The sequence below is a fragment of the Bufo gargarizans genome, chromosome 2 (assembly GCF_014858855.1).
Source record: "Bufo gargarizans isolate SCDJY-AF-19 chromosome 2, ASM1485885v1, whole genome shotgun sequence".
Lineage (NCBI taxonomy): Eukaryota > Metazoa > Chordata > Amphibia > Anura > Bufonidae > Bufo > Bufo gargarizans.
Window position 1 is genome coordinate 59,842,899 of NC_058081.1, and position 17,723 is coordinate 59,860,621.

The 17,723-nt window shown below is 46.5% G+C and overlaps 1 protein-coding gene across 2 annotated transcripts in view; it reads left to right on the top strand.

Moving 5' to 3' along the window:
• The first annotated feature begins 1,501 nt into the window (after nt 1-1,501).
• The window catches only part of PEBP4 (phosphatidylethanolamine binding protein 4), a 77,359-nt gene continuing 61,137 nt past the window's right edge, over nt 1,502-17,723 (top strand). For both annotated transcript variants that reach the window (XM_044282964.1, XM_044282965.1), the window contains exons 1-3: nt 1,502-1,595; nt 4,817-4,938; nt 6,649-6,781. In XM_044282964.1, coding sequence (XP_044138899.1) covers nt 4,823-4,938; nt 6,649-6,781 — 249 coding nt within the window. In that variant the 5' untranslated portion in view covers nt 1,502-1,595; nt 4,817-4,822. The remainder of the gene's footprint in view (nt 1,596-4,816; nt 4,939-6,648; nt 6,782-17,723) is intronic.

Below are 17,723 nucleotides of genomic sequence, written 5' to 3' on the forward strand. Positions count from 1 at the left end.
ACATATCAGTCTTTAGTGAAAAACGGACGCACCACAGATGTGTGTCAGTGCTTGGTCAGCATCACGGATCAAAGTAGTTCATGTCTCCGTGATTTTATCTTCACTGACCCACGGTCAGTAAAAAAATACTGAAATGTGAACAGACACATTTAAATCAATGGGTGCGTGTGCTGTACGTGGAAAATGCGTACAGCACACGTCAGTGAAAAACGGAAATGTGGATGAGGCCTTAGGCAAAGTATGAAATGCTAAGACACCTTTAGTCTACGTCTACACGGCGACGTATTGAGCAGTGTATTTTAATGGTGTTGCAAAAAATCTGACAAGGATGGATTTTCTGCGACTGTCGCTCCGCAGCGTGAGGCCTGTCACGTTGCGATACCATTGAAATACATTCTATGAAATGCCACGTGACACACATTGCCACGTAGACATACCCTTTAGTAGTGAACTTGTGTTTTAAGTTCTGCGTCCAAAGTTCGGAATCGGGTTATCAAAGAATCCCGTTATGGATTCCGCTACCACGGACCATAACGGAATTTGGAATCCATAACGGGATTCTTCGATAACCCGATCCCGAACTTTGGACACAGAACTTAAAACACAAGGTCGCTCAGCACTACCCTTTAGTGTCGTACGACACGTGTTGCCCGGGGTTGTGATCCAGATTATTATTTTTTTCTGGACAGCTTATCCTAAAATCAGGGACAGCAGACATGTTTTATGGTCAAATTGGAAACACAATGAATGAAGAGGATAAGTAATCCAGTAATACAGCTCAACGTACTGATGACACCTCATTACCACCATTTAGGGCTCATGCACACAAGTGTGTGCGCCCACTGCCCGTATGGTGGGCCGCAAAAAGCGGCATATGGGATGATATTATAGCGCTGTATGGGGGTTATCTTATGTCGCTGTATAATGGTGATTTTATGGCGCTGTTGCTGTATGATGGTGATTTGATGTCGCTGTAAGATGTATGATGGTGATTTTATGGCACGGTCGCTGTATGATGGTGATTTTATGGCGCTGTATGATGGTGATTTTATGGCGCTGTATGATGTATGGTGGTGATTTTATGGCGCTGTCACTGTATGATAGTGATTTTATGGCGCTGTCGCTGTATGGTGGTGATTTTATGGCGCTGTCGCTGTATGGTGGTGATTTTATGGCGCTGTCGCTGTATGATGGTGATTTTATGGCGCTGTTGCTGAGAGACAACCTCTGGAAGGGAGTATTTTATACTTTGCCAGTTTGGCTTTAGGCATTATATAGAATGCCTGGGAAATGTCACTGCCTGTAACACATATATTCTACACACACACACACACCAAATAAAAAGCCGCCTATATGTACAGTATAACCTAGGTCCAACACTACTGCACCCCTCCTCCACCACCTCACCCAGTTCTCTACCGACCGTGATTGACAGCAGCCTCGGCCAATGAGAGAGAAGATACTTACAGCCAATCGGCTCTTAGCCACGTGGAGGGGCGGGGCTACTGTGAAAATAACAGTCAGCTGCGCTGAGAGGTGGGCAGGAGACGGCCGCGGACCCGGAGACGGCAGGGAGAGCGCAGAGACGGCCGCAGGTCAGAAGCGCGTCTTGTTTACAGCAGGGGAGACATAAGAGGGTCTCAAGCTGTGTGATGTGCACAGTGCACCCCCTAGAATGCCCTCTGATGCTGCATGCAGCACATTTTTTCTGTAGAAGGGGGTCTGGTGGCCTCAGACTGGCACATGTCAGTGGGCACAGAATGCCCTCGGTATGGGCTGGTATTATTACATACTCTCCCTTTCTGTATGAGTTTTGCAATAATAATTGTTTGGCTCTCAAAAAGAGTCTTAAAATATCAGACACAGTTGCACTGACCAAGGGATGGGTGCACTTAATGGTAGTGATGCCCACCACAGAGTATAATGTGGTGACCCTCCCGACCCCCTCACAAAAGGTGCAGCCCCTTAGTGCCACTCCACACAATATGATGATGTCCCCTTAGGGCCCACCATGCAGCAGGATGATCCATTACACACACCCACACAAAAAGTGATGCCCTCTAAGTACCCCCTCACAGTATGATGTCTCCTTAGGTAGCCCCCCACACAGTAATGCCCACTTCAGTGGCCTCCCAGAGCTCTTAAGTGGCTCCTGCACAATATGGCATTCCGTTATGCAGTCCGTCATAGAATTGTGTTATGGTGGTAACGGAATCCATAGCGCAATTCTGCTTTTACCAACAAACGAAGCGTGAATGAATTTCATAACCTGATATTCGCTCATCTCTAATGGCAACCATGGTCCGGATAAGGATTCCCACTGAGTACCCCTATTCTAGAGTAAGGATGGATCCCAGACACCAAGTGATTCTCATTATATTCTACAACTAGCAGAAGGACCCGGCTTCGCACGGGTATATTTAATCCGAAGTCGATTTGCATAAAACTTCGTTCCAATACTGTACGGAGCAGGAGCACTACACTATTAGAATGTATTGGCTCCAATGAGCAGAAGTTATTGCTTCGCAAAGTCTCGCTAGACTTCACGTAATAACTTCATAAATTAATTTATAGTTATTACGTGAAATCTCGCCTAGCCTTCGCGAAGCAATAACTTCTGCTCATCGGAGCCAATACATTCTAATATTGGAACAAAGTTTTATGTGAATCGACTTTGGATGTTTCATCGGAAGTCGATTCGCTCATGCCTAGTCACGACTAGTATCAGTGGCCTGGGTGGGGCTAAGCTTTGTTCAGTTAAATGGAGCTTAGCAGCGCCCAGGCCAGTGATACTATTCGTGACATCACTGGGCCTGCGGTTAAACAGCGAGAAGGCTGCGGCGCCGCTGCCTTCTTAAACAGCTGATCAGTGGGGGTCCCAGATGTCAGACCCCCCCCCCACCGATCAGATGCTGATGATCTATGCAGAGGATAGATAATCAGTTCAAAAGAAACTGCAGAACCCCTTTAACACCGACCTGCAAACCGGACCGTCCCCTTAACTGTGACCTCTACAGCAGCCTGCACCTAGGGTGGCCAGAGGTCCGGGTTTAGGCCGATCAGTCCGGATTTCAGACTCCCTGTCCTCCGTCCAGCGCAGGGCCTGGACAGACACAGGGATGTCCTTTTGAACAGCTCACTCTCAGACAGCAGCACTGTGCTGTCTGAGCGTGAGCTGCAGGGAGGGAGTCACACTCCCTCCCCTGCCAAGTTGATTTTTACCTTTTATTTTTTTCAATCCCTGACGGCTGTGGAGTGTGAGGGGGGCGTGGCCTCACCAGGTTGGGGGCGTGAATTAGTGGGCCTAGGGGTGGGGTTTTTAAGTCCGTCTTTTGAAGGTGGCCTGAATGGCCACCCTACCTGCCCCCTAAACTGTGACCTCCACAGCACTCTTCTCCCTTAACAGTGTCATCCACAGCGCCCTGCCCCTTTAAAGCTGACCTACAGCAGTGAAGAAAAATGGCTGATTGCCAGGGCCTCTGGATATTCAACTATTAAATACTGCTACAGGGCATGGGAGCAATATTTCCTTGCCCCTCTCTTCCCTTTGATAGGCTACAGGCTTACTGCCTGTAGCCTATCAGAGGCCAGCGCAGGCGGCGCAATGACATCATCATCATTCACTGCCTGATCCGGGCTGCATACAGCTCAGGAAAAAGGCCGGAATAGGCCTGTGTCCTGCACCACATCATGGATGTAAGAAGTATATCAGTTTGGTATTTTGCTTTGACAGCATGCCGTTGGGCGATTATGGGGACATTTGTTTTTCTTGATGCACTCTAAGGGGTCCTATTTTATTTATTTTTTTCTTGTACTCATCCACAATTTGTTACTAATATTGTGTAATTGTGTAAAAATGTAGAAATGTTGGTGAAACATATTTTATGTTCTGTGAATCAGTGATGAGCAGGGTGTTCTAGTGGTGATAGATAATCAGTTCTCCCCTGTCCTTATACTGTAATCGGTGATAAGCAGGGTGTTCTAGAGGTGATAGATAATCAGTTCTCACCTCTCCTGTGTTCTCCCCTGTCCTTATACTGTAATCAGTGATAAGCAGGGTGTTCTAGTGGTGATAGATAATCAGTTCTCACCTCTCCTGTGTTTAGTATAGTTACTGTTATTCAATAAAATATCTGTATAGTGTCACCCGCTGTTTGTTTTTATCCTTATTTCTTTTTCCACCTTTCTGAGGTGGTCACACATGCTCAGTTCCGCCTGAGCATGGGTAAGCTCCATTCAAGTGAACAGAGCTTAGCCATGACTTTTCCCCATAATGTACAGTCAGTGCGGCTCAACACGACTCTTCATGTTTCAGAATGTCTATCAAGCTAGAGAAGGCTGGGGGACTTAGAGTAACAGTGATTCCTACATGCTGACGCTCTCTATTCATATGAAGGCTCATGATCCTTCTTACTTAGGACCCGATCACTGCCCCCTGGGAAATAAATCACATAGTAATTAACATATAACGGGAAAGAAACATGGTTATTGAGGTTGGAAAGATTTCTAGTCCAGATGTTATTGGTGTAAAAGGCGCTCCCTGTACCAAGCTGTTTCAAATATTGGCGAGTAGGCGTTAGACCTCCTGTAGTCACCGCAGGACTGGAGGGGCACCCTGCCCTCTGTTACCCCATAATTGGAGTCTTACAGTCTAGGTTAGGCATAAAGGCAATAGAGATTTATTTTCCAGGCCCTGTGTGTTTTATATGGGAGCGGAATGATTATTAAAGAGGTGGAGCACTTGGCACTAGGAGAAGTCTATTTTTTCAAAATCACTAGTACCTGGCTGTATGTAATGTGACTGTGCTTTCTCCAGGTGATCATGTGGAAGGCGCTGCTTCTTCATATGTTCCACTTGTCGTTAGTGAGCCTTTTCTCTCTGATCCATGCCACATGTGATCTTCAACCTATTACTGGTGATGATGCTACATTTTGTGGGTAAGTTAAAGCAGGATTTATAATGGAATACAATATCAAAAGCATTGCTTCAAGTTAGGCCCCGTTCACGCGACCGTATACATTTTGCAGTCCGCAAAACACGGTTACCAGCCATGTGCATTCCACATTTTTGTCATGGAACCATGAACCAGACGTACAACAAGAGATAAATGGAAATAAGAAGGCTTTATTGAAAATCAAGCTGTAAGGCAAAAGTCCAAACGGATGGCTAAACCGAAGCAGGGTCTTGCGAAGCCAGAGGTCAGGAACCAGAAGGGTAGTCAGACGAAGCCAGGATCAGGAACCAGCAGGGTAGTCAGATGAAGCCTGGATCAGGAACCAGCAGGGTAGTCAGACGAATCCAGGATCAGGAACCAGAAGCAGCAGCAGTCTTAGAAGCATGTGAACACAGGAGGACCAAGCAAGGAACTGAAGCCACAGACCTCCTATATATATGAGCTAGGCATCCAGCTCCTCCCAGTGGGAAGGAGAAGCCGCAGGGTGGGAGGCTACAAGAAACCCAGAAACCAAGATGGCCGCCAGCACATGTCAAACGAAGGAGAACAGCAAGAAGGTAAGACCATGACAATTTTCCCATTCTGCATGTCTCGCTTCATGTTAAAGACGCCTATTCTTGTCCACAAAACGGACAAGAATAAAACATGCTGGGGGGAAAAACATGTTTATGCATGCCGGCCATCTTCATTCCTCAGTTCGTTTTCATATACCCCCCCTTTCCCCCAATATGCAAATTAAAACTTGCTCCCAGTTTCACACTTTTTTATTAATTTTTTATTCCCCCCCCCCCCCCCCCCCCAATGTGTCCTTTCCGGTCCCAGTAGTACTTGCTGGATGTGAAGTATGTGTGTCCGGGATGCTGCTGTCTTCACTAGCTCTCTTGAATCAGCCCAGCTTCATTCCTGAACTGATTTTTTCTTCTACAGCCCATAAGGAATCTCTCTTGTGCTGACAGACGCTGATGCTGAGAAGTGTTTGATTTCCCTCTTTAGAGTCTGCTTTGGGTCCTTTCTGCTATATTTACTCTGAAACACAGCTTATATGATTCGTCCATCATCCCTGCAGACTGCCTTATGTTGGCTTTCCTTACTATCTACACTCTGATATGTACAGCTGGTGTGACCTGTCCTCTCTAAAACTTAGATGCTTTCCTTCCTCTCAGCTCTGTGATCTGCTGTATACATCCAGATTAGAGATGAGCCCCCACAGGTGAAGAAGCGCCCACCTGATTCAATCACAAAAATTGGCAGGGCCGTGCTACGGTAAATGTCTGGCCCTGTCAATCAGGCTGATTGACAGGGTCAGACACTTGGCACGGTCCTGACAATTTTTTTGTCTGCACCACAGCTCCAATTAGCAGAGCAAAGATATAGGCTCTTCTTCGGAGCAGCATCTGCTCGAACGTGGAGCCTTTGCCCTTCCTTTGCTAATGGGAGCAAGGGCGCATGCTGTACTAGAATTGCTGTTAGTAGTTGTTGCCTATTTTGTTATGCTTCGTCTTTTGTGTCTCACTGTTTTCTCTGCTTCCTGGAAATATTCTTTGTTTGGAGGATGAAAATCCATCCTTTTTTATGTAGCGGAGGTTATGTTTCTATTTTTACAATATATCAATCTAGGCAATAAAAAAAAATATCCTTTTCCGTAAATAGTATTCACTTTTTTTAATTCATTTTTATTTTATTTTTTTCATAGTGATGATCTCCACGTTGTATATTCAGACATAGGTGATGTGTCCTGCACACATATTCCACTCTGTCAGAACTTCACCCGAGACCTGATTAAGAAGTGGGGCTCCCCGGTGGTTACCTACTCAAACGCCCAGAAGGTGAGTTGAACGAGTTACAAGAAGACGTGTCGAACCCCCACCAATAAGATATTGATGACTAGGGATGAGCGAACCCGAACTGTATAGTTCGGGTTCGTACCGAATTTTGGGGTGTCCGTGACACGGACCCGAACCCGAACATTTTCGTAAAAGTTCGGGTTCGGTGTTCGTCGCTTTCTTGGCGCTTTTTGAAAGGCTGCAAAGCAGCCAATCAACAAGCGTCATACTACTTGCCCCAAGAGGCCAGGGTGTTCTAGTGGTGATAGATAATCAGTTCTCACCTCTCCTGTGTTTAGTATAGTTACTGTTATTCAATAAAATATCTGTATAGTGCCACCCGCTGTTTTGTTTTTATCCTGAATTTCTTTTTCCACCTTTCTGAGGTGGTCACACATGCTCAGTTCCGCCTGAGCATGGGTAAGCTCCATTCAAGTGAACAGAGCTTAGCCATGACTTTTCCCCATAATGTACAGTCAGTGCGGCTCAACACGACTCTTCATGTTTCAGAATGTCTCTCAAGCTAGAGAAGGCTGGGGGACTTAGAGTAACAGTGATTCCTACATGCTGACGCTCTCTATTCATATGAAGGCTCATGATCCTTCTTACTTAGGACCCGATCACTGCCCCCTGGGAAATGAATCACATAGTAATTAACATATAACGGGAAAGAAGGTGAGTTGAACGAGTTACAAGAAGACGTGTCGAACCCCCCACCAATCAGATATTGATGACTAGGGATGAGCGAACCCGAACTGTATAGTTCAGGTTCGTACCGAATTTTGGGGTGTCCGTGACACGAACCCGAACATTTTCGTAAAAGTCCGGGTTCGGTGTTCGTCGCTTTCTTGGCGCTTTTTGAAAGGCTGCAAAGCAGCCAATCAACAAGCGTCATACTACTTGCCCCAAGAGGCCAGGGTGTTCTAGTGGTGATAGATAATTGCGCCAAGAGGCCGTCACAGCCATGCCTACTATTGGCATGGCTGTGATTGGCCAGTGCAGCATGTGACCCAGCCTCTATTTAACCACCTCCGGACCGCCTAACGCAGATCTGCGGTCCGGAGGCGGCCGCTGTGCGCTCAGCGACGCATATACGCGTCATCTCGCGAGACGCGAGATTTCCTGTGAACGCGCGCACACAGGCGCGCGCGTTCACAGGATCGGAAGGTAAGCGAGTGGATCTCCAGCCTGCCAGCGGCGATCGTTCGCTGGCAGGCTGGAGATGCGATTTTTTTTAACCCCTAACAGGTATATTAGACGCTGTTTTGATAACAGCGTCTAATATACCTGGTTCTCTGGTGGTCCCTTTTGTTTGGATCGACCACCAGAGGACACAGGTAGCTGTGTAAAACACCACTACACTACACTACACCCCCCCCCCCCTGATCACTTCATATAGACTCCCTGATCACCCCCCCCCCCCCCCCCGTCATTGATTACCCCCCTGTCATTGATCACCCCCCTGTAAGGCTCCATTCAGATGTCCGTATGATTTTTACGGATACATGGATCGGATCCGCAAAACACATACGGATGTCTGAATGGAGCCTTACAGGGGGGTGATCAATGACAAGGGGGTGATCACGCATATAGACTTCCTGATCACTTCCCTGTCATTGATCACCCCCCTGTCATTGATCACCCCCCTGTAAGGCTCCATTCAGACGTCCGTATGATTTTTACGGATACATGGATCGGATCCGCAAAACGCATACGGACGTCTGAATGGAGCCTTACAGGGGGGTGATCAATGACAGGGGGGTGATCACCCATATAGACTCCCTGATCACCCCCCTGTAAGGCTCCATTCAGACGTCCGTATGCGTTTTGCGGATCCGATCCATGTATCCGTGGATCCGTAAAAATTATACAGACGTCTGAATGGAGCCTTACAGGGGGGTGATCAATGACAGGGGGGTGATCACCCCATATAGACTCCCTGATCACCCCCCTGTCATTGATCACCCCTGTAAGGCTCCATTCAGACTTTTTTTTTGGCCCAAGTTAGCGGAAATTGTTTTTTGTTTATGTTTTTGTTTTTTCTTACTAAGTCTCATATTCCACTAACTTGTGTCAAAAAATAAAATCTCACATGAACTCGCCATACCGCTCACGGAATCCAAATGCGTAAAATTTTTTAGACATTTATATTCCAGACTTCTTCTCACGCTTTAGGGCCCCTAAAATGCCAGGGCAGTATAAATACCCCACATGTGACCCCATTTCGGAAAGAAGACACCCCAAGGTATTCAGTGAGGGGCATATTGAGTCCATGAAAGATTGAAATTTTTGTCCCAAGTTAGCGGAAAGGGAGACTTTGTGAGAAAATACAAAAAAAATCAATTTCCACTAACTTGTGCCAAAAAATAAATAAAAATTCTATGAACTCGCCATGCCCCTCATTGAATACCTTGGGGTGTCTTCTTTCCAAAATGGGGTCACATGTGGGGTATTTATACTGCCCTGGCATTTTAGGGGCCCGAAAGCGTGAGAAGAAGTCTGGGATCCAAATGTCTAAAAATGCCCTCCTAAAAGGAATTTGGGCCGCTTTGCGTATCTAGGCTGCAAAAAAGTGTCACACATGTGGTATCGCCGTACTCAGGAGAAGTTGGGGAATGTGTTTTGGGGTGTCATTTTACATATACCCATGCTGGGTGAGATAAATATCTTGGTCAAATGCCAACTTTGTATAAAAAAAAATGGGAAAAGTTGTCTTTTGCCAAGATATTTCTCTCACCCAGCATGGGTATATGTAAAATGACACCCCAAAACACATTCCCCAACTTCTCCTGAGTACGGCGATACCAGATGTGTGACAATTTTTTGCAGCCTAGGTGGGCAAAGGGGCACACATTCCAAAGATCACCTTTTGGATTTCACCGGTCATTTTTTACAGATTTTGATTTCAAACTACTTCTCACGCATTTGGGCCCCTAAAATGCCAGGGCAGTATAACTACCCCACAAGTGACCCCATTTTTGAAAGAAGACACCCCAAGGTATTTCGTGATGGGCATAGTGAGTTCATGGAAGTTTTTATTTTTTGTCACAAGTTAGTGAAATATGAGACTTTGTAAGAAAAAAAAAAAAAACATTTTCCGCTAACTTGTGACAAAAAATAAAAAGTTCTATGAACTCACTATGCCCATCAGTGAATACCTTAGGGTGTCTACTTTCCGAAATGGGGTCATTTGTGGGGTGTTTGTACTGTCTGGGCATTGTAGAACCTCAGGAAACATGACAGGTGCTCAGAAAGTCAGAGCTGCTTCAAAAAGCGGAAATTCACATTTTTGTACCATAGTTTGTAAACACTATAACTTTTACCCAAACCATTTTCTTTTTATCAAAGACATGTAGAACAATAAATTGAGCAAAAAATTTATATATGGATGTCGTTTTTTTGCAAAATTTTACAACTGAAAGTGAAAAATGTAATTTTTTTGGCAAAAAAAATCGGTAAATTTCGATTAATAACAAAAAAAGTAAAAATGTCAGCAGCAATGAAATACCACCAAATGAAAGCTCTATTAGTGAGAAGAAAAGGAGTGTAGTGCAGAAGTGTAAAAAGTGGCCTGGTCATTAAGGGGGTTTCAAGCTAGCGGGGTTGAAGTGGTTAAGCTGGAGTCGCGTATCGCCGCCCGTCACTCTGCTCTGATCAGTGTAGGGAGAGGTTGCAGCTGCGACGTTAGGGCGAGATTAGGTAGTGATTAACTCCTCCAAAAGACTTCATTCAGTGATCGATCTGCAGCTGTGGATCATTGAACTGCTGCTATTCAATTGCTCACTGTTTTTAGGCTGCCCAGAGCGTTTTTTTTCATTCACTTTTTTCTGGGGTGATCGGCGGCCATTTTGTGTCTTGTGGTGCGCCAGCACAAGCTGCCACCAAGTACATTTAACCCTCAATAGTGTGGTTATTTTTTGGCTATATCCTACATCAGGGTCAAGCTGTCACACCAAGTGCATTTAACCATCAATAGTGTGGTTATTTTTTGGCCATATCCCAGTCTAATTCTGTGTGTAAACGTATACCTGTCACCCAGCGCCTAAATAATAGGCCTCAAATTTATAGTCAGCTAAATCTGTGGTTATTGCTGTGGCTGTGCAAGTTATTTAGTGTCCGTCAAAGCACAGTTTTTGTTCTGGGTTGAAATACAATTCCCAATTTAGCAATTCTCTAAATTAGTGGTTTCTGCTGTATCAGGCCTACTTTAAATCTATCCCTAAAAGGGTATATTATATTCAAGGTGCAGATAGGGTCATTCTCAATAACTTCACACGCTACTGTGCATATCCTAGTCTAATTCTGTCCATAAACGTATACCTGTCACCCAGCGCCTAAATAATAGGCCTCAAATTTATAGTCAGCTAAATCTGTGGTTACTGCTGTGCCTGTATTAGTGTAATACAGTACCTAAATAGATAGCCAGATAGTGTTGGGTGTCTGTAAAAAAAGACAATTGTAATATAGAATAGGTGGGCACTCTTATAACTGGACCACAATGTAGGCAAAACGACACTGGTTTATTAGTAGTAATATATATATAAAATATAAGCATAGGCAATGGTCACCATATAAATGTCTGGTAAATCCTAAATAAATTTTAAAAATATATATTAAAATAGAATAAAAATAAAAAGTATCTAGTACATTAAATGAGATATATTGTAATACCAGTAAAAACTGTATATACTGGATGTAGAGGCTAAGTTATATAGCAAGACTGACCAGGTTGTATATAAACCAGCAAACTGACTGCACTCAATTGGTTACAGCAGTGGCTGGTTCCCAGTATATCTCCGCAAATAAAGTGCAATTGTATAAATAAATACATATATATAGTGCAACAGTGAAACAGTGAACCAATATTCACAAAAAAATGATAAGAAAAGTGAAATACATATATCAAAGATGTATCAAAAAATATGTATAAAAAAATAACAGTGCTCAAACCGTGATGATAATAAAAATAGTGTAAGGTCATATGGTATCACCGGAGACCTGGTAATATTAGTAAACAGTCTTTCTCCCTTAATATTCTGCTTCTAGAACTTAGTCTTTCTATAGCATTAGGAGATGGATCCTGCAAATAGTCTTAATAATCCAGTAATAAATCCAGAGAAAAAAAGTTGTAGCTTTCAATCCAACAGATGTCTGGTTAAGTAAGCTTTAGCAGCAGCAATACGATTGGTGTATAGCAATATCATGCGCATATAATGTTATTTGGAGTTACTCACATGCAGTCCCGTTGCTCATACCGTGGCGTCCCACGTGGTGTGAACTCAGACTGAACTTTATCTTTCAACAGCAAATTCGGTGTAAGTCCTCTATAAGTAGGTCTTGTAGTTTTGCAGGTCCGGCTGTGACAGAGCGCTTAAACCATCGCGCTGCAGGCTCGCACCTGGTCTCCTTAATTAAGGTGACTGTTCCGCCTGTCTTGTAAGACAGCAGATGATTCGGTCTCACCCACAGGTTGCTGCTATATCCAAAAGGGGCTGCAATTAATTTATTCTTAGAAAGCGCTTTCTTAGTCCGATATGGGTGATCGGACTATGGGAATTTAGCCAATTGATAGTCAGGTCCAAGTTCTTTTACGCCAGACGCGTTTCGAAGGTTATCCACCTTCTTCTTGCACTGACGCACAACCACTTATGTTTCCTGATGATGAGGACATGGGAATACCACCTCAGCACGTCTCTGATGACGAAACACAGGTGCCAACTGCTGCGTCTTTCTGTAGTGTGCAGACTGAACAGGAGGTCAGGGAGGAAGACTGGGTGGAAGACGATGCAGGGGACGATGAGATCCTAGACCCCACATGGAATGAAGGTCGTGCCACTGACTTTCACAGTTCGGAGGAAGAGGCAGTGGTGAGACCGAGCCAACAGCATAGCAAAAGAGGGAGCAGTGGGCAAAAGCAGAACACCCGCCGCCAAGAGACTCCGCCTGCTACTGACCGCCGCCATTTGGGACCGAGCACCCCAAAGGCAGCTTCAAGGAGTTCCCTGGCATGGCACTTCTTCAAACAATGTGCTGATGACAAGACCCGAGTGGTTTGCACGCTGTGCCATCAGAGCCTGAAGCGAGGCATTAACATTCTGAACCTTAGCACAACCTGCATGACCAGGCACCTGCATGCAAAGTATGAACTGCAGTGGAGTAAACGCCTTAAAAACAAGGAAGTCACTCAGGCTCCCCCTGCTACCTCTTCTGCTGCTGCCGCCTCGGCCTCTTCTGCTGCTGCCGCCTCGGCCTCTTCCTCTGCCTCTGGAGGAACGTTGGCACCTGCCGCCCAGCAAACAGGGGATGTACCACCACCTCCGTCACCAAGCATCTCAACCATGTCACACGGCAGCGTTCAGCTCTCCATCTCACAAACATTTGAGAGAAAGCGTAAATTCCCACCTAGCCACCCTCGATCCCTGGCCCTGAACGCCAGCATTTCTAAACTACTGGCCTATGAAATCCTGTCATTTAGGCTGGTGGACACAGACAGCTTCAAACAGCTCATGTCGCTTGCTGTCCCACAGTATGTTGTTCCCAGCCGGCACTACTTCTCCAAGAGAGCCGTGCCTTCCCTGCACAACCAAGTATCCGATAAAATCAAGTGTTCACTGCGCAACGCCATCTGTGGCAAGGTCCACCTAACCACAGATACGTGGACCAGTAAGCACGGCCAGGGACGCTATATCTCCCTAACTGCACACTGGGTAAATGTAGTGGCGGCTGGGCCCCAGGCGGAGAGCTGTTTCGCGCACGTCCTTCTGCCGCCAAGGATCGCAGGGCAACATTCTTTGCCTCCTGTTGCCTCCTCCTCCTACTCGGCTTCCTCCTCCTCCTCCTCTTCTTCCACCTGCTCATCCAGTCAGCCACACACCTTCACCACCAACTTCAGCACAGCCCGGGGTAAACGTCAGCAGGCCATTCTGAAACTCATATGTTTGGGGGACAGGCCCCACACCGCACAGGAGTTGTGGCGGGGTATAGAACAACAGACCGATGAGTGGTTGCTGCCGGTGAGCCTCAAGCCCGGCCTGGTGGTGTGCGATAATGGGCGAAATCTCGTTGCAGCTCTGGGACTAGCCGGTTTGACGCACATCCCTTGCTTGGCGCATGTGCTGAATTTGGTGGTGCAGAAGTTCATTCACAACTACCCTGACATGTCAGAGCTGCTGCATAAAGTGCGGGCCGTCTGTTCGCGCTTCCGGCGTTCACATCCTGCCGCTGCTCGCCTGTCTGCGCTACAGCGTAACTTCGGCCTTCCCACTCACCGCCTCATATGTGACGTGCCCACCAGGTGGAACTCCACCTTGCACATGCTGGACAGACTGTGCGAGCAGCAGCAGGCCATAGTGGAGTTTCAGCTGCAGCACGCACGGGTCAGTCGCACTGCGGAACAGCACCACTTCACCACCAATGACTGGGCCTCCATGCGAGACCTGTGTGCCCTGTTGCGCTGTTTCGAGTACTCCACCAACATGGCCAGTGGCGATGATGCCGTTATCAGCGTTACAATACCACTTCTATGTCTCCTTGAGAAAACACTTAGGGCGATGATGGAAGAGGAGGTGGCCCAGGAGGAGGAGGAAGAGGGGTCATTTTTAGCACTTTCAGGCCAGTCTCTTCGAAGTGACTCAGAGGGAGGTTTTTTGCAACAGCAGAGGCCAGGTACAAATGTGGCCAGCCAGGACCCACTACTGGAGGACGAGGAGGTGGAGGAGGATGAGGATGAAGCATGGTCACAGCAGGGTGGCACCCAACGCAGCTCGGGCCCATCACTGGTGCGTGGCTGGGGGGAAACGCAGGACGATGACAATACGCCTCCCACAGAGGACAGCTTGTCCTTACCTCTGGGCAGCCTGGCACACATGAGCGACTACATGCTGCAGTGCCTGCGCAACGACAGCAGAGTTGCCCACATTTTAACATGTGCGGACTACTGGGTTGCCACCCTGCTGGATCCACGGTACAAAGACAATGTGCCCACCTTACTTCCTGCACTGGAGCGTGATAGGAAGATGCGCGAGTACAAGCGCACATTGGTAGACGCGCTACTGAGAGCATTCCCAAATGTCACAGGGGAACAAGTAGAAGCCCAAGGCCAAGGCAGAGGAGGAGCAAGAGGTCGCCAAGGCAGCTGTGTCACGGGCAGCTCCTCTGAGGGCAGGGTTAGCATGGCAGAGATGTGGAAAAGTTTTGTCAACACGCCACAGCTAACTGCACCACCACCTGATACGCAACGTGTTAGCAGGAGGCAACATTTCACTAACATGGTGGAACAGTACGTGTGCACACCCCTCCACGTACTGACTGATGGTTCGGCCCCATTCAACTTCTGGGTCTCTAAATTGTCCACGTGGCCAGAGCTAGCCTTTTATGCCTTGGAGGTGCTGGCCTGCCTGGCGGCCAGCGTTTTGTCTGAACGTGTATTCAGTACGGCAGGGGGCGTTATTACAGACAAATGCAGCCGCCTGTCTACAGCCAATGTGGACAAGCTGACGTTCATGAAAATGAACCAGGCATGGATCCCACAGGACCTGTCCATCCCTTGTGCAGATTAGACATTAACTACCTCCCCTTAACCATATATTATTGTACTCCAGGGCACTTCCTCATTCAATCCTATTTTTATTTTCATTTTACCATTATATTGCGGGGCAACCCAAAGTTGAATGAACCTCTCCTCTGTCTGGGTGCCGGGGCCTAAATATCTGACAATGGACTGTTACAGTGGTGGGTGACGTGAAGCCTGATTCTCTGCTGACATGAAGCCAGATTCTCTGTTACGGGACCTCTCTCCTCTGTCTGGGTGCCTGGGCCTAAATATCTGACAATGGACTGTTCCAGTGTTGGGTGACGTGAAGCATGATTCTCTGCTATGATATGAAGACTGATTCTCTGCTGACATGAAGCCAGATTCTCTGTTACGGGACCTCTCTCCTCTGCCTGGGTGCCTGGGCCTAAATATCTGACAATGGACTGTTCCAGTGTTGGGTGACGTGAAGCATGATTCTCTGCTATGATATGAAGACTGATTCTCTGCTGACATGAAGCCAGATTCTCTGTTACTGGACCTCTCTCCTCTGCCTGGGTGCCGGGGCCTAAATATATGACAATGGACTGTTACAGTGGTGGGTGACGTGAAGCATGATTCTCTGCTATGACATGCAGACTGATTCTCTGCTGACATGAAGCCAGATTCTCTGTTACTGGACCTCTCTCCTCTGCCTGGGTGACGGGCCTATACTGTTACAGTGGTGGGTGACGTGAAGCATGATTCTCTGCTATGACATGCAGACTGATTCTCTGCTGACATGAAGCCAGATTCTCTGTTACTGGACCTCTCTCCTCTGCCTGGGTGACGGGGCCTAAATATATGACAATGGACTGTGACAGTGGTGGGTGACGTGAAGCCAGATTCTCTGCTATGGGACCTCTCTCCAATTGATATTGGTTAATTTTTTATTTATTTTTATTTTTATTCATTTCCCTATACACATTTGTTTGCAGGGGATTTACCTACATGTTGCTGCCTTTTGCAGCCCTCTAGCCCTTTCCTGGGCTGTTTTACAGCCTTTTTAGTGCCGAAGAGTTCGGGTCCCCATTGACTTCAATAGGGTTCAGGTTCGGGACGAAGTTCGGGTCGGGTTCGGATCCCGAACATTTCCGGGAAGTTCGGCCGAACTTCTCGAACCCGAACATCCAGGTGTTCGCTCAACTCTATTGATGACCTACCTGAGAAAACCACTTTAAACTGACACCATCATAGAACCCTGATGGACTCTATGGTGAAGTGCCATTAGGTCTTCCGTCATGAATGGGAGCCACAATGTAAATGTGAAAAATGCCTATTCTGCCAAGTATTACTCCAATGCAGGAACAGGCTGTAAGCTGATTGGTGGATTACATTTAAAGGAATTGTCCAAGATTTTACAAGTGATTGCCTATCTTTAGCTATCTGACTGGCAGCGGCCCATTCCCCTGTCCCTCTGCTCAGGGCCGGCTCCAGGTTCATGTGGGCCCTTGGGCGATAAATCTCAGTTGGCCCCTTTGTGGCATTTGTCAAATGTCACCATGGCATCTGAGTGTTATAAAAAAAAAAAGGGAAGTGCGGGCTTCCTGCTCAGACGCGCCTTCCCCCAGCGGAGATCAGGGAAAGCACCCTGTTCTAAAAATGAGCAGCAGCCTGTACTAGGCTTCCAGGCTCATTGTTAGTATACCCCAGTTCAGGCCACTAGTTGGCAGCACTAAACTGTGATAGTGGTTTATATACAGAATGCAGCAATTTCCATTAGGCCTTTTGCACACGAACGGATGCAGAGGACTCATTCACTTGAATGGGTCCGCAATCACTGAGATGCGGAACGGATCGGAAACCCACAGAAGCCCTACGAAGTGCTTCCGAGGTGTTTCTGTCTGTGCCTCCGCACCGCAAAAAAATAGAACTTGTTCTATTTTATTTTTTATTTTTTTTGCACTGCAGACAGATCACGGACCCATTCAAGTTGAATGGGTCTCTCTGTCCCGGCCGCCGCACGGACGTTGGCTGTGCATTGGGAGCCGCAAATTGCGGTCCCAGATGCACAGGACGGATGCACAATGTTCGTGTGCAAGAGGCCTTATTCTGTATGAGTTGCAATCTGATGAAAAGTTAAATATCAAAAAAACCTAAAGTAAAATCACCCCACTTTCCCCAAATAAAAATAAACAAAAAATAACATTATGGGCATCGTCGCATGCGAAAACACCCATACTATTAAAATATAAAAAAAAGTTAGCCCATATGGTGAAGGATGTAACAGAATTTTTTTTAAAAAGGCTGATTTGCTGTTTTTTCATCTCTTAAGAAAATTGAATAAAAAGTGATAGTCATACACACAAATTGTATTGTCAAAAAAGACAGATTTCCCTCAAATGAGCCCCCCCACACATCTCTGTAGACATAACT